Raw genomic sequence first — 25,161 nt, 5'->3', positions numbered from 1 at the left:
TTAAGATGATAACCGAATCCTAAACATTTAGTTATTTATTTAAGGAAGAAAGGGGTAAAATAGGGAAAACCAGAAAAACTCTGGCAAACGTTTCTTCCTCCGTCGTCTCTCGATCCCTCTCTTCACGTCCTGACCGCTTGCTAGATTCAAGCTTCAAACCCCTAATTGTTTTTACGAATCACCATCGCCTTGAGCTCAGATTCAGGTTTCTACTCCTTTTTCTCGATATTTCTGATTTGATCTCTCTCGATTTACAAGTACATATATGGAGTTTGATTCGCTTTATCATCTAAGAGATTTGTTTTTGTTTACACTCACCGGATGCTTCTGCAATGCAATTAGAATAAGAATTGACGAATAGATCCGATGAATTTTTCTTCTCGGCGGTGTAGAACTGATAGGTTTTGATGATTGTGTGTTTTACGATCTTTGTCATGATTCTTCGTGAATGTGTCTGTCTTCAAGTTGATTTTCCTATGATCCTCATATATGTATGTTTTTTCAGATTCGAGGAGTTTCTAAAGTGCTTCAGTGATCATCAGCGACAATGGTAATGATAATTGCCTTTTCAGATCCGCTCTGATTTTTTTTTTCCTAGTGATTTGAGCTTTGAGTTTGTTTAATCTTTGATATTTGACAGTCAGCTTTGTTCAATTTCCATTCATTTCTGACGGTGGTGCTGCTTGTTATCTGCACTTGCACTTATCTCAAGATGCAGTTCCCTGCCATTCTTGAGCAGAAGACTGGGTTTGAACCATCCTCTTTACTCTCCCTTTTTATTGAATTGGATTCACCTTGTACTGGTTCCTAGAAGAACCTAGAATACATTATTTGAGCTTTGAAACCGTTTATTAATGCATTTTCTTGCTAGCCTTGAGCTAAATCTCTGTGAATACTTACTTTGCATTCCATATGGTTTCATAAGTCTTATGTATCCATGATCTCTCTCATGCATGATGCATCTATTCATCACTTTGGTCAACGTGTTGCAAAGTGGTTGAACATTTTATGCTTTTCTCATTGCAGGTTTCGAGGATTCTTTTGGAAGGCTGCTAGAATAGGTAGGCCTTCCTTCCCTTTTTTGCATCTGTTCTTACGAATTGAAACTAATGATAGGCTTTCTAGGAAAAAGAATTAGTTAGTAACCAATGCAGCTACTCATAGTTTAACTTTTATTTCCAACCCATAAAATACAAGTTTTTGGACTATATCGTCTACCAGTTAGTGTGATTCGTTTAAACATTCTGTTGATTAAACTTTGCTTTGTTATGTCACACTTGCAACAACAGGTGAGCGTTTGAGCCCTTGGATGTCCGTGGGGTGCTTCATGATGGGTGTCTCCATCATTTTCTTTTGAGTCTCGACTTCTCACAGTGTAGATTTACCTTCTTTGAGATACTCAGTTTCCTGTATGCAAGGGTTTCGATGATAAAGGGATATATTCTCTTATGGATGATGGGTTGGTCTTTGTATTTGGAAATTTTTATGTGAAGACTTAAAAGTCTATAAGCCGAACTGTAGAACATAATGACATTGGAGCCATCAAAACAAGTTTTCTTCAGTTGGTAAAATTCAGAAGAACAAAGTATTTAAAACCAAATGGGCCTAAGTATATTACCCAGGTCCATTATAAGAGGTGTATATATATGTTTAGCCTACCTTCATTCGTAATACTAGAGATTTTACCGCGCGTATGTTTATAAATTAATGTTTAAAAGATGTAAGTTTTAAATTTTCATACATATAAAAACTTATCTTATATATTGATTATAAATATATCATTCTTTGTGATTAACTATTTTCTATAATTTTTAACCGGTCAAAATTCAGTAATCATAATTTATTTATTTCGAAGTTTACAATTTACAATTATAACCTAGTAAAAATACATTGAGAATGTAAAAAAATAAATATTTTTTAAAACTTTTTTTGTTATCCAAAACATTGATAATTTTGAAATAGAGGGAGTATAACTTAAACATAGAAGTTTAAAATAGAATACTTTTATTATGTGCTATATTATATCATTTATTTGTTTTAATATGATAGTTCAATTTTAAAATGTGTTTGGTATTTATTATTTCGTAAATAAGTGTTTATTATAATACTGTAAAACCTGTGGAAGATTTCATTATAAACGATTTCATGCTTAGATACTACATAAAGTACTTTGGATTGATTATGTGTATTACACATACAGATATATTTGTCATTAGTATTGTGTATAAAATACACAACCTTGCAATATCGTATGTATGTTAGAGTATAAACATACTTCGATTATTATTTTAGACTCTTAAAGTTAAATATTAAGCAGTTTATGATGGAGGTAGTATAGCGAGAAGCCAAATGCATAAATTGGTAATGATCTAACCTAAATTGACCTTTACACAAACTTAATTGGTATAATATTATAAATAAAGATGTAAATCTAATAGTATATACATAATAGACTGGAGGTAACAATTAAAGAAAATCTTCGCAATGTAATTTTTTATATTTAAAAGTTTTTTTAATAGCCAAAATTTTCTTTTATAAATAGTAATTGCTATTTAACTTTTTTTTTAATTTTTGTCCAAAGTCCTAATTTATTATTAATAAATTAGTTAAATAATATGTTTTTCATGGCAAAATAAAAATTTGAGATTTAAACTATTGACTGTAGCCACTTGATTTAAACTATTGACTGTAGCCACTGACCCTAGTTTATTATCTTTATTTTTATGGATTTGTTTAGTTTTCCAATAATAAGTTTATTTATTGTTCTCTTTAGATTTCTATTTAAATATTCAAATTTTGGTACATTCTAATCATTATTTAACAGTTAGAGGATATTTAGCGTATAGCTAGCCAACCAATTAGTTGTATATGTAGGTATAAGTTTAAGTAGATTTATAAAATATAATTATAAAAATATGAGATTATATATTTTTTGTTTTGAGAATTTTTTTTACTATTTACAAATTGAAAAGGTAAAACTGTTTTATGGTCGAATTCTTCATATGTATTTAGTACTGCTTTATTTCGGCTAATTGGAATCTTTTATTTTCTCATTTTTAATACTTGCAAGCCATTTATATAAATTATTTTGAAATATATTTTATACATTTAAAATGTAAATAATGTAATATATGTAGCATTGACCATTTTGCATGAGCAAAATCTTTCATAGAAATATGTTTTTGAAGGGTTTTTCTATCTTCATAACCAAATCAACTATAAAATTTAAATTTTATCTGATGATACTTGTTTATTGAAAATCTTTTTCTGATTGTTGAATTTCACTAACCACCTAATGTTGTTGTGTTTAACATGAATATGTCATATAGCAGAAAAGAGGAAAATGTCAATATAAAATATTCACTAAAACAACTTATTTTATTTGAACGTAAAAGTATTTATTTAATGAATCGTGCATTCTTGAGTTTATGTGGCCTTATACATAAAATATTGGCCAGCCACATGTTTTTGTATCCTCTGACATCATAGACACTACAAGAAATTCTGTAATTAGCCATGAAAAATGTTGTGGCTATCGCTTAATATTTGTGGCTATTTAACGCTTAGCCACAAATCGCTACAAAAAAATTTCGTTGACTACGGGCTTGTGGCAATCGAATAAGCGTTGTTATTTGTTGCTGTGCTTCTACGACTTAGCCACAAACGGTTTTTGTAGACACAAAATAACCACAATTATTTGTATTTGTGGCTTGTATAACTACAACTTATTATGTGGAAATCTGTGGTTTTATTTTAAAAATTGCCACAAATTTATATGTGCTTTTCTGTGGTTTTATTATTTATTTTGATTTATTTTTTAAACTGTACTGATTAATAATTTGAAATCAAATTTAAAGCATTAAACAACATAATAATTAATTTAAACATTCAAATACCATTAAAATTATAAAAAAATTTTACAAAAGACATCTAATGATGTTCTTCGGAAGTTACAAAAGACATCTAGTGATGTTTTTACAAAAGACATCTAGTGATGTTAGAGCTTAACTTAGTATAAACACAAAAGACACCAAGATCAGAGTTAATGTACGGGAGAATTTTGGTCAAGTTCTTGGCTTGATTGGGGAGTTCGAACAGATGCATCGCTCTCACGCTGAATAGGTTCAAAGGTAACAGGGTCCACTCCATTCATCTTCATCAGAACCTCAATGCCTCGCTTAATACCAATTACATCCTCCTTCAAGCCAGAAACATCATCCTTCAAGCAAGTTACAACACCCTCCATGGTGGTCAAGCGTCCATCAACTGCCACATGTGTAAATAAAGATGCTGGTGCAGTCTCACTTGGTTCATCATCAATATCCTGAATTGAACCAAGCCCATAAACTCGCCCTTTGCCATTGGTTGCCACCTACAAGAAAAAAAATTGAAAAGACTCATGGATATAGACAAACAAAACAGTGTCGATCAATTCATTATGCAAAACTAAATTCATTCTGCTATTAAAATAGATTATGTAAGTTAGATTAGGAGATTCTTACTTCAATGTAAGCAGCGTTGAGCTGCTGGGTAGAGGGTGCTGATGGGGTTTCATCAGTCAGACAGGAACCTTGTGATCGCTCCAATGCAAGAGCCTCGGCAGCCTTCACAAAACCTTCTGCTCTTTTGTCAATGAAAGTGCCATCCTTGCGAGTATGGGTCATACGCACTACTTCAGTGACTGGAGGTGCTACTCCACCAGCCTTAACAGTCTGCAAATGGTGTTAAAAAATTTATGTAAGTTACAGAAGATAAAGCTGATGGAATATAAAAATTGACTAACCAAGTCATAAGCATAACGCTTGTGGTTTTTTGATCCTGAAGTATGACGGTGAGTGCCTAAACCATCTGGGTTTGAGGAAGCATTCTCAGAATTCGTTTTGCTCCTCTTTTGGTGTGGCTCCTCCTGCCAAGTCTCTAGCATCAAGTTCCAATCTGCTAGGCCAATAAAATCTGGCTTCTTTTTTTCTTCTGGTCTCCTCCTCTTGCTTACAAGGTCTCTGATTGAGCTTTTCAGAATTTGTTCCCACTGAAAACGAACTTGACTGTGATGCTTAGGATCCCAATAGTATTGTTGCTACAACAAAAACATAGTTAATTAGAATAAGGTGAGAGCTTATACAACTATATCAACCAATAAACAAAGTAAATCTAGAGAAGCTACCAGAAAACTAGTCCACCAAGCGACCTTCTTCTCATCTGGCACCATTCTGTAGGTCCACCATGGTCCCCAAAAGTTTGACTGATATGTTGACACTACATCTTTCCGGATGCAATCGTCTATCCCAAACCTATGAAAAAAAAGCACCAAAACATTTTGTTAGATGAGACAAAGACCAATGTAAACTCAAAGACCTAGTACAAGACCACTGTCTGAACCATAGCTCAAATACAAAACTTAACAAATAAATTAAACACTCAAACACATAATTAAAAATACAGTCGTTTTAAACAGACGTTATCAAGTCAACAAATCATCTTTATCCTTTAGTTCCTGTCTGAACTAATAACTCAAAAGACAGAACTTTAAAAATAACTCAAACACTAAAACGACAAACAAATAACTGAAACACTGAACTCACCATAAAGTTCCATTGGGCCTTTGTGGATGGAGAAGAGGCATGTTACGTCTCTCTGGTGCACTCATCACAGTAGCTAAGCTTGGAAGTGGATGTCGAGACGCAGACGAAGCCGGCCTGGTCGCTCCAGGAGGAAGAGAAGCGGACGTAGCAGGCCTGTTCAATCCAGGAGGAAGACAAGTTTGACGGCTCCTCTTAGCTGGCCCTGAAGAAGAACCACGTAGGATATTCATCTGCAAAAGAACAAAAAAACATTACAAATACTTGAACATTACAAATATGGGTTGTACATTGACCCCAACCCTAAAACGAAACAGAACATGAAAATTAAAAACCCAGAAGATTGACCCCTCAGATTTCAATATACGAATCTAAAAGAGAAACAAATAAGAGATTTCTGACCTTAAACAGAGGAACGTAAGGAAGAGAGAAAGGATACTGAGGGTTAGCTTCTTTTTTTTTTTTTGAAATTGACTGTGAGAAAGGATAGAGATTGACTGTGAGAAGAGGACAAGATAGATACGTAATATTTGTAGGCGGAGCAAACAAGTAGATTAGCTTCCTTTTTTTCAATTAATAAATCAAGTGGCTGATATTGGTTTAGCCGGGAAAACAACGCGGGAAGTGAAAAATTTCGTGATTACTTTCTAATTTTTAGATTGTTACCAATCTACTTGTCGCTATTTGTTTCTACGGGAGTTATATACCCGGGAAATTACTCCCGCCACTTAAGAATTTTGTGGTTAGTATTTTACAATAATACTATTAATAATTAAATAGGAATTTTGATAAAGTTTAGCATTCAAAGATAAATTAAAAACAATATTAAAACAAAGGAATTAAGTTAAATACATGACAAATTATTATTTGTTTTTTTATTTGTTTTAGAACACATACATTATTTTCTTAACCATTTATTCATACAATATTAAATACATTACAAATTATTATTTATCTTCTTATTTGTTTTATAACACATACATTATTTTTTTAACCATTTATTCATACAATATTATTAGTCCGAATGCGAATCTGAATCAGAATATTCGTCATACTGATCGATAAAATCATTTTCAGATAAATATTCATCTTCTGGATTAATCATTGGCATCGGTTCGTAAATTGAATCATCTTGGACTGCATGTGCTTCGACTCGCACAATATTAGTGGATGGTATCACATGATCAACAATATTGTTTTGTATTGCATTTTGAGAAACTGATGTGCCCTGGTTCGTGGATCAGTCCATTGGAGCCAACCAGCATGGAGATCAGGACGTTCTGAACAATTTGACCGAGGTTCGTTCATCCGACCGTACCGATCAGACTGACCGAGCCGTCCCGCGTACGTCTCGATTGGAGCTTCGGCTGGAACCACGTCCAGACGACCTAACCGACCGAACCACAGCCCATCTTCCCCGACCAACTCGGCATTCTAAAACCCACGGTCGAGCCAGACTTAGCTTGGGTCGTGAAGAAACCAAAGACGGACATGCATTCTTATCTGGCGGACCATCCGGACAGTCCCGCAAGCGTCCTTATCTTTACCCCATGCATCCATCTGGTTCGGATGAACCTGGACAGTAGCCGAAGGGTTTCCTTGACCAGAACGTGAACCGAATGGTCATCTTTGACTAATCTGCATGGAAGACTGAGTCTTTGACTCATTAATAATATTCTAGTCAATGTTTCTATTTTCTATGCCTTGTTTTCCCACAATTCTCTTTAATTCTCTTTGACTACAAGTAGTATAAATATGTAGTCCCTTTGATGAATAAAATCAGTTCATTTTGGTTGTTTATTTCCGATTCTTCTTCTCTCTGAGTGAGAGAGAGAGTTCTTAGCTAGTTCATCGGTTTGAACCGGCTTGTTGATTTGGTGGTCAGCCAATCATCTTTTGTGTCGTTTGGTGGTTAGCTAACACACCTTCATCGTTTCTTAGGTGGTTAGCCTTAGATCGTGGTATATCAAGAGTCATTCCGCATCTCTTGACGATCCATTCATTCCATTCCAGTTCCAGAAGTGCCATCGCCTTCTCGGTTCATATCAAACACCCGGCCAAAGCCATCCTTCCTGTTTTGGGCGTATCAGAAACTTCTTTAGTTTCAAAAAATCCTCTCGGCATAACTTTTATTGTTGTCCACCATTCTTCTCTTCTTGATCGTAGACGAGGATAAGGAACATAACATACTTGATCACATTGTTCTGGTAATATAAAAGGATCGTACTTGTCATAATGCATTTGTGGGCAAACATCAACAATGCCAGATGGATGTCTTCATATTCCTTGATCGATGTTGAACCAATGATATTTAAAAATCATGGCTTTTAACCCAACGGCACCATGATACTCTATCATGAATATTTCTTCGATAAGTCCAAAATACTCGGTCTCAGTAGTTCCAGGAACACAAACACCAAAATTCAATGTCTTTTTATTTTGTCCATGGCTTTGTGTGTGGTAATGATATCCTCTCGAATAATACATAGGCCATGACGTGATTTGGTGCTTTGGACCTTGTATAAATTCCAACATCCACAATGGAAATTCAAATGATTTGCTAGCATTGTTAATCTGCATATATTTCTTATTTAATAGCTGAGATAAAAACATGTATATAATATGTTATAACATGTATATAACTTTCGCACTTACGTAATCTTTACACCACATTGCAAATTTTTCATCTTTTGCTCTTGTCATATCTTTAGAAGTTATGTTTGGGTGGTTATCCATCATATAATCTTCAAACATCCTGCATATATATTATTAGTTTTCTAGATATCCATTATATATTCATAACCATCTACGTCATTATTAATTATAAATAACATAACATACCTCTCATATGGTTCAAATACTTCACAGTTGAGCAATAAAAATGTCTGAAGAATATTATAATCTTCATCATTTAACCATGCACTACTTGATTTTCCACTGATTCTTCCTTCTTGCTGGAACATTATTGGAACATCAAGATATTTGTAAGTGAATCTGATTTCGTTGACATCTTTTTCAGGGACTTGAACTGTTGAAGGTGCAATATAATTATTTGTCACGTAAGAAATTTCTTCATTCACACACTGAGCCACTATTGATCCTCCGATCCTGGCTTTGTTTTTAACCTTTTTTTTTCAGATGATACATGTATCGTTCAAACGGATACATCCACCTATATTGGACCGGACCACCTAGTAAAGCTTCATCTGGGAGATGGACAGGTAGATGTTCTATCACATCAAAGAATGCCGGTGGAAATATTTTTTCAAGATTGCAAAGCATAATTGCAATATTTTCTTTCAGTCTAGCAACATCTTCAATCTTCAAGATTTTGGCAGATATATCTCGAAAGAAGAGTCCGATATCTACACAAATTGAACAAATAAGAATATTAATTAAAAATATTCAGCAAGAGTATTATGTCTTTTTGGCAAAAAAAAATAATTATTATTTCAAATATTGAATACCTGAAATTGCCGTATGAACAGGTTTTGAAATTGCCGTATGAACAGGCTTCACCATCATTGTATTGCCAATTTTCTCCGTGATGCGTCCACAAGTAATAATTTTCTGTAAATCCTTTCAACATAAGATGTTTCGTCACTGTATCAACATCGCGATATTTTTGATTCTTGCATTTTTTACAAGGACAAAACAACTTCCCACACTCACGAAAAAATGCTTGATTACAAGCAAAAGAAATAAAAGTGTTTACACCCTCAATAAATTTCTCGCACAAACTATGATCAGAACGTTTTAATCTTTTATACATCCATTCTCTTGATTGAAAGAAATCTCCCATTTTTTAGAAAGTTTGTTTCTTGTGTTATGAAACGATGTCGAGCTTGTTTACAATTTATAATCATCTTAGGCTTCAAATATAAATATTCCTTACCCCATCAATTATTTATGGCTAAAGAGAATATATTCTTTGCTCCATCTAATGTATATATATACAAGGTGATAATCCCGTGATCATGCACAGATATAAATATTTATAAAGATAATATATTATAATTAATTGATATTTACTTTTGGCTTTAACTAAATTTATAATTTATTTGTATAATTTGTTTTGATAATATTATATTATTTTAACTAGACATATGATTTTGGATATGTTTTATTTAGTCGGTTTGGTTGTTTCTGGGTAAACAATCGATTTGTTTATCACCTAGGTATGTTAGATTGCATCTATTTCTCCGAACTGGACTATAATATTTTATTCTAAATATAGTAAATTTTGATTAAATTCTTATTTGCATTTAGATTGGTTGTTTTTCCAGATATGTAAATATATTTTAGTAAGATGATGTATAACATAATATATATTTTTATTAAAATTAAGTAAAAAATAAATGAAGTTTTTATTGAAAATTACATAAATGAATATAATGATAATATTCTCAAGACTCATACATATATATATATATATATATATTTAATTATATTGTAACAATTAGTTAATATTTTATTTTTATTTATTAATATATTTTGAGTCATCCTACAATAAATATGTATAAAAATAAATATATTATTATTATAAATTATATATTTTAATTGTGGCTAGATTTTTGATTTAGGATATAAATTGGATTAGTCGAGTTAAATAAATTCTGTCAAATTCAAACTCAAGTAAAATTATTTTTTATTCTAATTAATTCAAATCAAATTAGTTTTATTTCTCGGTTATAAGTATATTTTTGTTCGGTAAAAATATGTTTTAAACGGAATATTACTATTTTGGGAACTTTCCTTTTTAATGAAATCATATTTTATATACATATATTTTCGTTTTTAAATTCGTTTTTAAACTTTATAATTTTTTTCTTTTTATATATGTTTTGGAAAAAACTAAAAAGAAAACTAAACAAAAAAAATAATAATAATATATTAATTCAATATTTTAATTCATTAAGGGTATCTCTGTAAATAACCGTTGTAAAGATTAACGTGAGCATGACACGTAGAAAACTGACTTCTCAAATAATATTATAGAGATATATTCTTTTCCCCATCAAATATACATATTCTTTACGTAGTTATATTTGAGGCTAAAGAAAATATATTCTTTGCTCCATCAAATATAGATATTCTTTAGATAGCTATATTTGTGGTTAAAGAGTATATTCTTTGCCCCATCAACTATTTGTCTGAACCAATAAATATGCATCTTACAACCTTACGAGAGATTGATTATATGACTTATATTTAATGTATAACATGTGACTTGTTAATATATGATCTTCTTTTTTTGTCAATAATATATGATTCTTCATTACTCATTTTTGTGTTTACTCTTTAATAGTGTTGCGATGAATCATTTATTTTTCGGTCCCAAAATCTAGTTAATATCTTTTGTAGTTATGATGCTAGTCTATGGCTACTTCTTAAATATTTAAAATAATTATTTTCCGAGCTTTTTTATAATTGATGCAACTAGTCTTTCACACATTTATCTGGAACCAAAGAACCAAATTAAACTAAATCGAAAAATAAGTTCGGTTCGAGTTTGAATCCCAACAGTTATATTAGTGGACCATATATATCTATTGAATCAAAAAAAAAAACTGAATTCGAACCAAACCGAGAGCCAAATAAGTACCCAAATTTCTATAATATAATATATCTATATATATATATACTAATTATATTTATTTTAAAAATAAAAATAACTTAAAATTATTTATAAGTTAAATAACCAAAAAGTTAAATGACTAATATAATTTTGATCCAAAATAATTAAAATTATCTGAATTATTCGAGTTTTTATCTGCAACCCCAAAATATCTGATATTAATCTCAAAAAATTGTTTTTTTTTATTTTTAACCCAAATTAACAAAAAAATCAAAACCGGATAGAATCTTAAATTACTTTGGAAATAAGACGGATTTCAACTTGGTTACCCAAACCAAACAAAAAAAACGAAATAAACAAAACAAAACCAAACTCAATATTTTAATAGATCCTAAACCTTTAGAACCGAAGGACCAAACCATGAAGCAAACCGAGAATTGAAATGCCTAGTGATATGTGAAATTGTTTTACTTTGTATCTTCATTTTAAAAAAAAAAATTCTTATCTTTTTTTTTGGTAATATAAAGATATGTTCTCCCTGCAACCTAAAAAAAAGTAAAAAAATGTATAACTTATTTAATGTATCGTACAAATCCTAGTACAAGCGTAGATAGTTAATGTAATTAATTATGGAACCAGATTTGAACATGCTGATATGTTTTCTTAACATTATAATCTTTTAAATATTATAACCGCAACCACATTTGTGACCACATGCAATTTTAAAAATTATATTTCTACGGATAGCTACAATTTAAGTCTGTGGTTAAAATGTTAACGAAAAATTCTGTGGATATTTACGGATAATATATGTCCACAATTTATTCTAAAGCGTATTGTGACTTTTTATCCTCGAGATAGCCACAAAATACATTTTGTAGCTATATAACAACAATTATCCGCGAGTAAAGTTGTGGATACGGAAGCCATGAATCTTGTGGGAGATTTTTGTGGAAATGTATATCCACAATTTATTTTTGTAGTTAATTGTGGCTGTGTTTCTTCGAATAGCCACAAAAGTTATTTTGCTGCTATGGAGCAACAAAAAAAACAACAAATGACCACAAATTTTAGATTTTGTAAGTAGTTGCTAATTTTGCGGAGATTTTGTAGCTATTTTATACTGTCCACAAAAGTTTTGTGGCTAAGTTGTGGCTAAAAACAAGTTTTCTTGTAGTGAAATGCAAATTTAATAAAAATTATTTACTAAATTTTATATACGATTTGGATGGCCATGAGAAACATAACTCAATTCTAATGCCATGGAACCTTCTCAGCAACAAAACCAAAACCTCAAATGACACTAAATGTGTTTTGAAAAAAAGATCTGCATCTCGAGAAAAGAAACAGACCATTAATACCTAGTACTCCTTAACTTCCCCCACCACTTCGCTTTCACCTTTTCCACTGAGACACCAGTTTCTTCACTCCCAAGTTTGCTATAAGTATCATTTTGTTTCCCCCTTAGTCTTTCCTCCATAATTTTTTCCCATGTCTTAAACATCTGATTCAACACACAGACACACATTTATATATAGGGATATATGACTATTCTAGGGCAAAATTAATGAAAATTAAATCAATGTGCACCTGCTGAAACATATTGATGTTCATGTCGACATGATATTCGTCGGTGTTGAATCTGAGATAACAAATGAGAACCTCTTTGAGTTCTTCCTGGTGGTTGATACCATTCTCTATGATCATCTCGACCACTGCATCTCTAAAATATTTTTGAGGAGCTCTCGACCATTTGGCTACTGCAAAGACTTCCGTTCTCCTCCATTTGCTGCTTCATCAAAAGTTCGAGCTCTCAGTTTAGCCTTCCTTAAATCTTCAATAGCTCTTAACTTTGCATTTCTAGATGCTCTTTGTTAAAAACTCTAACCTTGATGTTTTCTTTCGTTCTAATCAAAGCAATTTTTTTTTGTTTTCTTCTAGTCTTACCTTTCCATTCTAGGGCGAGGAGATCCATACTTGTTAATGACAGAGGCAATTTCAGCAGCAGAAAGCGTCCCGGCCATGACGCTAACTCCAGAAGCAATCAAAAACGTGTCCTGCAAGCAAAAAATGATTCAAGCATTTTGTCAGAAACTAATCTCGGTCACTAAGAGTTTTTAATGAAATCTTAACTGGTTTGTTGGGGGCAGGAGCAAGCTTCTTTCTATTCTTCTCGAGTGAGGCTAATCTCTGCCTCCTCCTCCTAAGGAAGTTAATCTTGCAACCAGATCTCAGAACTCTAGTGGTACTGTCAAATAAAAATCCACTAATGAGACAGAGACAGGTGGCGATCAACTAAGCACTAAACACAGAAGAAAACATACCCAATGTTTCGACCAACAGAGATCTGACCACATATCTTCTCTACTGTAGCTTCTCCTCTGCCAAATTATGTGGTCTCTTTGGATTTTGTTCGAAAAGCTGTTGGTCACGTCTCTCGCATCTCTACTTATCTTTATTCGCCTGAATCTTTGGCTTCTGATTTGGATCTTGATATCCATGTGGATCTGCTCGCCCTCAAATCCATTGTTCTAGCCTGAGAATCAAAATACGAAGACAAAGTTAAACCAAACCTAAAATGAATTCAAGAAAGTATAAACATAAAATCACATTCAGTTTAGTTAACATATTCACTGGCATATATCTTGACTTTCTGTTGTGTAGCTTCTGAGTTCTCTTATCAAATCTCCAATCAAGAGTTCTGGCCTGATAATCAAAATAAAAAACGTTTAACCCCACTGAAATGAACATGGCTAATCACTCTCAAACTTGATAAAAAAAAACATAAATCTAAAAACTACACCTTACAATCGGTGGGGAATGAGTAAGACAGTTGATTGTAAATGCCATGTCTACCATAACCGAACCGAACAGTTTTTAGATAAAACGGACAATCTTTCATACCTGTAGTATCTTTCATACCGGTAATTGGACCGGGATTTAATACTTATCCTCCTCCGCCGTTGAATTAAGAGAGAGATAGAGATGACGGTGGTCGGTGGGATAGATGGCTATAGTCCTCTATCTTCAGATCCGACGTCGCTGTGCTCGGCTACACCTCAACGATCTTAAGCCACCGTCGTCTTCCATGGCACACTTCACCTCCACATCTCTTGCCGCGTTGCTTACTCTCAACACAAATCAGAAAGTACTATCAACTATGAAGTAAAGGAAGAAAATGAGAAAAGAAAAGGAGAAACAAAATCTGGATCTAGGAATGTCGAGAGACGGAGAAGACGAAGAGAAAGGGGCCGGGATTCATTTTGGAAAAAGTTAGATTTGTCATTGCTTATCTGACGTGGCAGAGAGCTGTTTTCCTATTGGCTGATTTTATTGTCTGACGTGGACATCCTCTCTGATGCTCATATAACCCTTTTAATATAGTATAGATTTCAAGCGTACAAACTCGTCCCCTTATAAGTTAAAACCCTAAAACTTCTCTGAGACCTAACTTCCAGCTCAAGATATGGTACTTCTTCCTCTCTGTTCTTTTCTATTTCATCTACCAGTTTCATCATTGACTGTTTAGTTTGATCGTTTGTTTCTGTTTCGCTTGCAGACAGAAGAAGTTGTGAACTCGAGAGCATATCCTCTCGCAGATTCTCAGTTATCTATAACGATTCTTGATCTCATTCAACAAGCTGCTTACCACCAGCAGCTCAAGAAGGGTGCTAATGAAGGTACCTTGTTGTTATATTTGTACTTTTAAATTTGTGAAACTAAAACTGATTTTTGTATAATTTTCTCTGTTTTTCTTTTGTTCAGCTACGAAGGCACTTAATCGTGGGATCGCTGAGATTGTGGTTATGGCTACAGATGTAGATCCCCTGGATATTCTTCTTCATCTTCCTTTACTAGCCGAGGATAAGGTTTGGTTTCTTCCTTGTTTGTTTTTTTTAGACATTTGCTTCTTTTTTAATGTCTTGTCAGAGTCAAGTAGCTTTTGTTTCCTGAACTTAGACAGCCTTTTATGTTGTTCTTGTGACTTCTTTTCGGTTTACTTGTCCAGTTTTGAATATAGTTTTCCTGTTTTTTTTTAGTTCTTCAGATACTCATGAGTTGGTTTGATTAGTCTGTCTAATCTTTTCCTCTTGATAAACTTCTCATGATTAAAATAATTAAATCTTGCATATTGTTTTGGTCACTGAACTTTTCTCGTCTTTAATGATGTTGAAGAATGTTCCGTATGTGTTTGTGCGTTCAAAGCAAGCCTTGGGAAGAGCATGTGGTGTATCAAGATCCGTTATTGCTTGTTCTGTCATATCAAACGACGAAGGAGGTCTGTTTGAAAAACAAATCGAGCATCTCAAGGATGCTATTGAGAAGCTTCTCATCTAAAAAAAAACTCAAATCTCTAATTGATTGCTCAGTATGATGGGTCTCCGTGTATGGGAAGGCTTTGACTGAAGTTTTGTTTATAAGCAAATACCAAATCAAAAACCGTCCATATTCCTCTCTCTTTACTCCTAATTTGTTGTAACGCATAATAGCATCACATTGATAATTGATACATTTATATTTGGTTTCTTCAGAGTTTTTTACTTTTTTTTGCTTTGGTTCTTAACATCACACTGTGACATTTAGACAGCAAGTCAAGAATGTGAAACCAAGTATAGAGTCATAATCTATTATGTTTACTTGTTGAGATCGGATGGCTATGGGAGGAGTAAGAGATAAAATCTGAAAGTGGTATATTATATCAGATGACCACACACAAACACAGTAACAAAGTTACAACTCCTAAGGACTTTTAAAAGGACCAAAGACATTGATAATGTATGGTTTTTATAATACGTTAGCTTCTACTGTAATAGAACGGCGTAGCTTCTCTATTTTGCTTCTTGCTCCAACAACGGAATCTTGTCTAACCCGTTTAACTGGAGCGGCGGCAGCGAGAAGACGCTCACCGTAGAGCTTTTACTCCTTATCTCCTTCAAAACACGCAGAGCAGCGATCGTACTCTTCATGTGGAGACTCTCCATGAACTTGTGCTCTGCTTGGACACTCTCATCAGACTCTGCTGCATCAGCACAAACCGTTGGATCCTCGAAGAAACAATCGAGCATCGCCTCGGACTCCTTGATGAGCTTGTAGAGCAAGTCAGTAGTGTAAAAGGGCTGCTGAAGAACTTTCTGGATGTAAGGCAAGCGCATGAGGTCACCGGTTCGCTTGTCGTACTTCTTCAGTATCTTAACCAGTCCTGTGTAGTTCAGAGCACTGTAGTTCTCGAGGAGAACCATCTCTCCATGGAGATCAACGATCTCTTTCCTTATGCTCATCATCTTCTCCTTCGAATCTTTAGCTTTCCCAATCCTATCTCTCAGTTCCTATTTTCACCAGTATAGATAAAACTAAATATTACAGGCCTGAAGGCATAATGGGCTGGGCTTCGGCCCAAATCAATGAGATGTTTTATTAATTTTTTTACCTTTAATCTGATGATGTACTCTTCCTCCTTCTCGACGAAGAAGTTTCTCCAGCTCGTCCTCCAGCAACTGGATGAAACTGATCTCTTCTTTCGACATCCCGACGGAGCTCTCGTCGAGCCGGAGACGTTTGGTGGGGCGATCTACGCTTTTGGAGTCGATGAGCTTGAGACGCTTCTTGAGGTCTTTGTAAGACAAGAACTTGTCACGCCATTCAGGCAGTGTCTGCTCGATCTGATTGCTCAGACTCTTACCGAACTTCATGCTTTTTTTTCTTCTTCTTTTTTTGTTATGTTTTTTTTAATCCTTGAGTGTGAGAAAAATGAGGGAAAGTGGAAATGAAGTTGAGAGATATAATAAGGATGGTGAAAAAGGAATATTCGGGTTAGAATATCCATTTTTCGTTGTCTTAATTTCGGGAGAATATCTCTTGGTATCATTCCTTTTTCTAAATCTTTTTTATTTGCTAGCTGTGGGTGATATTACAACACATGGCAACTGTCGGTTAATAAAATAATTATCCGTCACATTCTTTAACCAACCGGTTAATGTTTTCCTTGCAATAAATTTTGAACAATAACCAGCAATTGCCTAGTTAAATTGATCCAATTCCAATTTTTAAGAAAATTTGGTATATTTGTATTTCTCTGTTTTAATTTCAAAACTATAGTAATAAATAATCATCAAAAAGAGTATTGATAATCTTATATTTTACTGATATAATAAGTAACAGCTCAGATTTGGTCATGATAAAGGACACGTAGGACATTGGGTCTTCATGATCTATCCATCTCTCCGTGATCATTTACGAGCAGTAGTTTGACGACAACCACTTTTGATTTAGAGAAAATATATGAATTTAAAGAATATTAATAAAATATATGCGAGTGGTCATAAGTTTTTGGGGGTCCAATCGATCATGGGAATATTCGCGAGTATAAGAAAGGGTATAAACCTTTGGCATCTTTCTTTTAACTTTAAAGCATCCAAAAGGACAACCATTACACCCGATTCGCGTCTCTATTCATACCATTTTTGACCTAGTCTAATATGCAAACTTGTATGTTACTCTTTTCAACTTGTCACAAATCTTTAATGTTAAAACTACTACAGTACTACTAAGTCCAAGAATATCTATTGAAATTTTAAACATACATAATAAGACAGTGGGTTTGCTGACGCCCAAGTTAACATCACTACGATGTGGGCTGGCTCATTATATTATAGTAATTTTCAACTCGAATTAGAAATTCTTGTGACATGGTCATGCATCAAGAAAGGATATTCTACATTTTGATATTAGAGATTTATGGAAATGATTTATATTTTCTACATTGTTGTATCCGAGTTCCTCATCTTTGATTAGGTCGGTAATATATTTACGCATGAGGCATGACTTATGCCTCTAATGATCCTGATTGAGAGATGTATACTTATTAATCAAACATAACACATAAGACATTGTCACATGACATATACTTATTTATTTTGGTAAAATATTAAATCAATACTTATTACTGTTTACTGAGGCTAATAAATAAAAAAGAAGTTAATCCTTTGTCTTGTTCACAAAAATAATACATATCCTTCATTACAAAACTGAAACAAGTCAAACTACATTTGATCTCAACTTTGATGTTTAAAAGAAACCGTACGAAACTCAAAAGGCATTCTTCTTGAGTCAACTTTATGAGTTCCATTTCAGTCACTTCCCCATTTCCGGACAACGCTTTCTTTAGCAGAGACCTCACTAAAACCATCCTTCTTCCACATCTCCTCTGAGTCATCACCATTCACTTTAGAAACTTTTCCTCCCGTGAGTTTGGAGCTTAGAGAAGTTAATCCTTCCCGTGTTCCTCGCAGCGCATACAACAACGGGTTTAACACAAACGCAGCCATAACTTCACCTTTCGCAACTATCATATACTGCAGTCATTAAACAACAAGAAAACTCTTTTATCTTTCTAATAAGAATGGATGCTTTGATAAGCAAAAGGCATACCACGAGAAGTATTGCTAAGAGAGTAATGGTAATCTGCTGTGCTTCATTCCAGAAGTGATCTCCACTAAACCAACCGCCACCACCACCTCCAAACCAGCCTCCACCTCCTCCTCCATCGCCACCACCACCACCAGATTCTTCCCTTTTCTTGATCTCTTTGTCCCACTTGTCAAACTCATTCTTCTTCCCGCCAAGAGCGCTTTCCAATGCTTTACGAGCTTGCTCCTGCACAATCAACGAAATTGAACACCACCACACTATTAGGTACTAAAAGTCACGATGCTGCCCTTGTCCATCTTTAGAGTTTAGAGCTAATCATTTCTCATTTGTTCTTTTTTTTTTCCTGAGAGAGAGAGAGAGAGAGAGTTAAAGTTTTCAACTTTCTTTTATCAGCAACAGTAAAAGGCAATCAATCATGTTTGCCCAAGGAAATGCTTGAAAAGCGATGAAGATTTAAAAGTCTTTTAATTTTAAAAAGTGTGAATCAGTGTAGTTCCAAATATAAGCAAATCAGACATATAAAGTATCTCTGAGCCAAACACCTAGATATACAAACTGGTTATTAAAAAAAAAATAACCCTCACATTAACTGACTTCTAACAAACTCTCGCAAGAGCTCTAGTCTCCATGCTAAACCCAGTTAAGCTGCTACTAAAGCTTCCAATTTGTAAGCGACAAAGCCACAAAATATATAATAATCGAAACCATTTCAATTCATACGATTGACTGAAGAGTTGCAGACAATTGGAATACTCTGATTCGTTCCCAATTCATTTGAATGTCATTTGCTTGAAAACAATCAATAAAGGTGGGGGTAGATAAGATAAGTAAGTAACAAACCTCCCTCTGGTTGTTGCCGCCGGAGAAAAGACAAGAGAACCTGGGCTTGCTTTTGGTAATTGAGGTTCGCAGAGAGAAGACAGAGCTGGAGTCGAGACTAGTCCGGCGCCGGAGGTGGAGAAGCGGCGAGGAAGAAGAAGACGGAGGAGGATTTATAAGCAGCAATCGGATGACGTGACCCATCTCTCACTCTCCCTTATCCTACCGGTCACGTCACAAATGTGATTAAGAGTCCGAAGTGAGGCTTAGTGGGCCTTTAGCGTTTCTGCTTTTATTCAAGTTTTGAGCCCATTTTAGATTGCTATATCTCATGTTCTTCTCCCTTTTCTGTTCGATCTAAGATAAGTTTGATCTTAAACTTACCAAAATGCTTATTTGTGGATCTATCTTACCCCTTTTCTATATCAATAATTTCTTTCCTTTAGTTTGGCTCATTTTGCGGTATACGTCTCAGTTTTATCCCAAATAATTTACTTGACTAGATTGACTTTTCTACCCTTCCTATGTATGAATGAATGTTTTGGTAGGGGTTATTGGTTGTTATATTTTAATGGATTTGAAAATCCGAACTAAATCTAGTGTTATTGGTTCTATGATTTTCAAATCTGTATTAAAATCATGTGTTATTGGTTTAATGATTCATAAATTCTGTATCAAATCAAGTGTTATTCAATCGTACGGATTTACTAATATATTTGATTTTGTAATGGATTTGAATGGATTTGTTTGGATTTTTTAGTTAAAAATACAAAGACTCAAATCCGTGGGAAAACCTCCAGATTTGCAAATTTTACTTGGATTTATAAATACTATATGAATTTCTAAATCAATCAAAATATATAAACCAATAACACTTCCTTGGTTTGGTTAAAAAATTGTGCCTTTGTAGCATTTGATCATCAAGAGACCTATAAACATTCAAGGAAAAATCATTATACTGATCATCAATGAGTTCATCTATATCTTTGTCAAAGTGGTTTAAAATTGATTTCACTGTGGATTAATAACCCTCTGACCTCAGAAAATCTGTGGCTATTCTTATGCTATACAAAACTGGAAGTCATTTATGTTTTTTGTTGTATCATCATAAATATTATCGAGATTGTTGTCGACCAGCAAAAAAAAATATAAACCAAATGCACATAAGTTCTTAACTTAAAACAAATTGTGTAATGCCCCTAACAAAACTGGTTGGAAGGACAAGAGCCAAGAGGGTCCGGTCCATATATGACCGGGTCATGATTTGCTGAGAATAATTCGATAAGGTTAACGAGTACTATAAAATATCAGATTAGGGGACCCGGTTGGCTTAATCATGTTGTTCCCAATTATTCAACATAACAATAACAAGAGGTTGTAAATATAAAAACAAACATCTCCATCTATCTAATCTACGTATATGTATATTCAAAAACCAATATATGTTGATTACACTTATTGTCAAGAAACAGGAGGTTAATTTCACTAAACTTAGAACAACCCACATGGTTTGATTCTCATCAATCACCCTATTCACATTCTAATCCACATTATTTAATTTGTCTCTGCTCTTATTATTGCCTTGGTGTTAAACACGGTTTTACTTTGGGGTATATTAAAGGGAGCATAACTCCATATGTCCTCTACCCTCCAAAAAAAATTCCCATTTATCCCTTTATTATAATATAATTTCTTTTTCATTTTTTTTTAAATAGAAAACGTGGCTAAAGACGGATTGCCCTAAAATAATTTAGTTATTTACAAGATCCAACCAGAAAGATCCGACTCATACAATACAAACCTTAAAGCCCGACCCATCTAAACCAAAACGATGTCGTTTTGAATTACTCAACATTCTCTTCTCCAAAATTTTCAATCATCGGGTCTGTCTCTCCCCCAACCTTCCCCTTGCGACACTCTCTATTGCGAAATCGGAGATTGAAACCCTAGAGTATCCATCTTCGTTCTTCCTTGTTCATTCTCCATCTAATTCGAAAATCCATCTTCGTTCTTCCTTGTTCGTTTGTGTCTCAACTATCTCTTTGTCTCTCTTGTCTGAAACCCTAAAGTCGAGACCGCTTCGTTTCTTCTTTCTTCTTTGTCGAAATCGAAGCTCCATCTTCGTTCCTTGTGGTAAGTGATTAGTTTCCCTTTATTTGGTTGTTATTTGGTCGAATTTGTATGTAGATTTGAAAACAAATTTGGGGAAATCTTTGAATGTATCTTATGTTTACATCGAATCTGTATGTAGACTGATGCGTTTTTTTTTGTGTGTTTCCGATTTGAGTGATAAATTGTATTTAATTTTTGTTAATAAAATTGTATTGGGGAAACCTATTGTTAGTATTTTAGGACCCAGAACTTATCCTTGTACTAACTAATTCGCTTTTAGGACCCTATTGTTAGTATTTTACATCAACCATGATGTATAATTCATCTTAAATGAAATTACACACGGAAAATCATCGAAACACACATAAAAATACCCAAAATCTATAAACACAGTTTTCAAAATCTTTTTAAATCTCTCATAATTTTCATTGGATCTTCTTTTTTTTACACTAGCCGAGATATACACTTGTTTTAATAACATTTCAGCAAAAAATTCATCCAAAACGGACGTTAAAAATACCCGATAGCCCTAAACATAGTTTTTGAAATCGTTTTTAATCTCTCAAATTTTCATCAAATCTTACTTTCTTAACGTTACCCATCATATACACGATTTTTAAATGTAATATCACAAAAAAAAAATCATCGAAAACGAACTTGAATTGCCTATTTTTTGAGTTTCAAAAAACGCTAATAGAGGATGAGAGAAAGAAGCTTGTACGATGAAGAAGGAGACATGTGGATCAGGAGAAATCTGATTGGTTAAGGTTGTTTTGTGGGCCATGTAGGTTGTTGAATTATGGTTGGTTTATTTTATTAGAGAATAAATGAAAGGCTAGTTTGGGGAGTGGAGGGATAAAAGGATAGGAAGAATAGAGAGGGGGCAGTAAGAATTCATTTAAGGGGGTATGGGGTATATGGAGTTAATCTCCATATTAAAGGGTTCTTACTTCTTAGTGATTAATGATTACGAATATTTTGACTAAAGCTTTCATATTGTTGTTCTGTCACCGTACCGAAACATTCTCGTTATCTCTTAAACTATATCAAAACAATGTCATAATCACTTGTATGGTTGTATATTTCAAACTGCTAAACGATTACTTATTTAAATTTAGCTCAAACACCAGTGTTATTTGTATATAATTAAGCTTGGCTCATATATATAGAAAACGATCATTGTCCAAGCTTATAATATCCGAACCTATTTTAGATGCAGCTAGGCAAGCTATGCACATGTGAGGCCAGATTAGTTAATATTTTGTACACTCCTCGCTTGTTCCGATTTCAAACCACAATCCTTCTTCACATGTAGTATATAATTTCATAAGAAAATGTTATAAATGGTACGTATAGGATGCCCTCCAATTTTTAATTATAAATATATTATTATATTCTATGCAGTTGCAAACTTTAAGAGAGAATAATTGAGAGGGGACTCATTTGCTCTCTTCTGACGCTTCCTTATAAATAACGCATATGCACCATTAAAGAGTCCCACTAATATTTACGCACTTTTTTTCTTCTAAAATGAATATGGCAAACGAAGAGAAGCCAAAAAAGAAGAAAAGTCTCATGAACTTCTACAAGTTCTCCACCACCACTTCCAAGCAGTCACTCATAAACCCTAAATCCACACCAAACAAAGTCCAGATCCCACCATCATCACTATATCAAGAAGAGGTATCAAAATCAATCGTGGTCCAGTCAAGTAAAACACAAAACCATTTAAGGAGGGACATCTTCGAGTTAAAGACTACTAGTAATGAGAGAAAGAAAGGTGGTGGTGGTGCGGCGGAGGAGGGGAGGAAGTCGGTGTCTCACGTGGAAAGGGATACGGAGGCGAGGATAGCTGCAGCGGCGGAGATGTTAACGGTGAGGATATTAGCGGCGGACATGCCGGGGTTTATGCAAGCACATGCGTTTAGGTGTGCGAGAACGACGTTAGATAGTTTGGAGAAGTTTAGTTCGAAGCACATGGCTTTCAATCTCAAGAAGGTAATAACACTTCTCTTCTCTTCCTTTTTCGCATTTATTTTTTTTGTCCATTTCTGCTATTCTATCAATTATTTACATGAAAAAGTATATCATAAGAGGCGAACTTTCATGAACAACAATACAAAACTGCGATAAAACTTACAATATCACTAAAACATGATATTTTGTTTTTATATGATTTTGTGTAAAAAAAGGATTTACATCTAACCAATGATAGTATCTATTGTGTTTCATATTGGTCACGAAATCAATTTGTGTAGTCACTGGACTATCCAACTATATACAATAGAATTTCTCATAACACATGAGCATATAAAAGATATTTAAACTCATTTTTTTTTGTTTGACATTTTGCGTTTTTAGAGTGTTTCTAAAGTTGAGTATGACTTTTACATCTGTGATATTGTAGTCTTCGAATTACTGTAGACGGTTAAATAGTTGAAATGGGCATATCAAATGAATGAGACTAGTAATAGCTTGTATTGATATACGAACAACTAGCAGAAAACTCATTTTCAATACAAAACATACAATAACTAAATACAAAGCATGATGGAGAAAATGACACATCATACCTCTTAGCCAATTGCCTCTGCTTTCATGATATTAAATGTCAATATCAAACACATGAGTGGTGCTTTCTATGGGCTGCAAAACTAACACAAAAATATAATCAGTGTGGGTGTGAATAAATTAATTTTGGATCTCAAAATGGATGGGATAGTTAATATTAGGATTAAATTATACAGTATATTTCTCCAAAATAGGATTAAATAATAAAAACAGAGTGATGGGAAACGGTCCAGCTAATGTTGAAAAGGGCATCCAAAGGGGTATGACCCAACAGAGCCATGTGGTCCTCTTCCACTCTTATCCCTTTTTTAACTTATTTTTGGATGCCTCTTTTGTCTCTCTCTCTCAGTCTCCACATGAATGATCGATGCGGCTTTGACTATTAGTTCTCTTCTCTCTAGACATTTAGTAAAAGAAGTTTGATTTTAAAAAATATAGTATACTTAAAATCTAAAGATATCCTTCTCTTCGTACCCTTAAATTAATAGGGTGGTGGAACAAGCATCAATACATTTTGCAAAATAGTAGTAACATGCTAACTCAACACATATACTAAATACATAGCAGGACTTTGAAATCGTGAAAATATTATGACAACTATGAATAATACAAATAATATGGACCTATGTTTTGGAAACATAAAACATATTCCGGATAAATATTTATGCATGATATATTGTTTGTAATATAAGTGAGATTTGATAAATATGCAGGAGTTTGACAAAGGGTATGGACCAGCATGGCATTGCATAGTGGGGTCAAGTTTCGGGTCGTTCGTGACACATTCCACAGGTTGTTTTATTTATTTCTCAATGGACAAACTCTACATTCTCCTCTTCAAAACCAAAGTTCGTCCTGCTTCTCCCCATTGATTTTATTTCTTTCTTTCCTCTTCTTCTTTTTATTATATATTGTTTTCCTCTCTTTCGTTTTAGGATGTCACTTATACCAATCATATTCAAAAGGCCTACTGTAAATTCATTATTACTACTCTTTTTATAATATGTCATCATAAAGTTGGCACAACTATACAAGCCTTAGTTCTATCTGTGGGTCGAGTTTGTTTTGATTGTG

The 25,161-nt window shown here is 33.7% G+C and overlaps 5 protein-coding genes, 1 long non-coding RNA gene and 1 pseudogene across 6 annotated transcripts; 3 read left to right on the top strand and 4 right to left on the bottom strand.

Moving 5' to 3' along the window:
- Positions 1-48: 48 nt before the first annotated feature.
- On the top strand, positions 49-1,561 carry LOC106386707 (protein kish-like). Its single transcript, XM_048752111.1, has 5 exons — positions 49-205; positions 506-550; positions 641-747; positions 1,027-1,061; positions 1,290-1,561. The coding sequence occupies exons 2-5, from the start codon at positions 548-550 to the stop codon at positions 1,355-1,357; spliced, it is 213 nt and encodes a 70-aa protein (XP_048608068.1). The 5' UTR covers positions 49-205; positions 506-547; the 3' UTR covers positions 1,358-1,561.
- Positions 1,562-3,781: 2,220 nt separating this feature from the next.
- Positions 3,782-6,143, bottom strand: LOC125584149. Its single transcript, XM_048752110.1, has 6 exons — positions 5,982-6,143; positions 5,583-5,812; positions 5,165-5,291; positions 4,784-5,077; positions 4,503-4,712; positions 3,782-4,372 (listed from the first exon to the last, which is right to left on the bottom strand). Exons 2-6 carry the CDS (start codon positions 5,810-5,812, stop codon positions 4,043-4,045), a joined length of 1,191 nt encoding a protein of 396 aa, XP_048608067.1. The 5' UTR covers positions 5,982-6,143; the 3' UTR covers positions 3,782-4,042.
- Positions 6,144-12,425: 6,282 nt separating this feature from the next.
- On the bottom strand, positions 12,426-14,326 carry LOC125584148. Its single transcript, XR_007321137.1, has 3 exons — positions 13,482-14,326; positions 12,748-13,405; positions 12,426-12,661 (listed from the first exon to the last, which is right to left on the bottom strand). It is a non-coding gene; the product is annotated as an uncharacterized LOC125584148 (long non-coding RNA).
- A 251-nt stretch (positions 14,327-14,577) lies between these two features.
- LOC106386705 (NHP2-like protein 1) lies at positions 14,578-15,683 on the top strand. The gene is made up of 4 exons (XM_013826517.3): positions 14,578-14,626; positions 14,717-14,837; positions 14,923-15,026; positions 15,334-15,683. The coding sequence occupies exons 1-4, from the start codon at positions 14,624-14,626 to the stop codon at positions 15,493-15,495; spliced, it is 390 nt and encodes a 129-aa protein (XP_013681971.2). The 5' UTR covers positions 14,578-14,623; the 3' UTR covers positions 15,496-15,683.
- Positions 15,684-15,824: 141 nt separating this feature from the next.
- LOC106386711 lies at positions 15,825-16,937 on the bottom strand (annotated as a pseudogene).
- Positions 16,938-18,082: 1,145 nt separating this feature from the next.
- LOC106386712 lies at positions 18,083-19,681 on the bottom strand. Its single transcript, XM_013826523.3, has 3 exons — positions 19,426-19,681; positions 18,586-18,810; positions 18,083-18,509 (listed from the first exon to the last, which is right to left on the bottom strand). Exons 1-3 carry the CDS (start codon positions 19,606-19,608, stop codon positions 18,285-18,287), a joined length of 633 nt encoding a protein of 210 aa, XP_013681977.2. The 5' UTR covers positions 19,609-19,681; the 3' UTR covers positions 18,083-18,284.
- Positions 19,682-22,937: 3,256 nt separating this feature from the next.
- On the top strand, positions 22,938-25,113 carry LOC106385128. Its single transcript, XM_013825083.3, has 2 exons — positions 22,938-23,514; positions 24,801-25,113. Exons 1-2 carry the CDS (start codon positions 23,047-23,049, stop codon positions 24,957-24,959), a joined length of 627 nt encoding a protein of 208 aa, XP_013680537.2. The 5' UTR covers positions 22,938-23,046; the 3' UTR covers positions 24,960-25,113.
- Positions 25,114-25,161: the final 48 nt, after the last annotated feature.

This window comes from Brassica napus, chromosome C3 (genome assembly GCF_020379485.1).
Source record: "Brassica napus cultivar Da-Ae chromosome C3, Da-Ae, whole genome shotgun sequence".
Classification (NCBI taxonomy): Eukaryota; Viridiplantae; Streptophyta; class Magnoliopsida; order Brassicales; family Brassicaceae; genus Brassica; species Brassica napus.
Note: the sequence above shows the minus strand (reverse complement) of the source record. Positions and strands in the feature narration are given on the sequence as shown.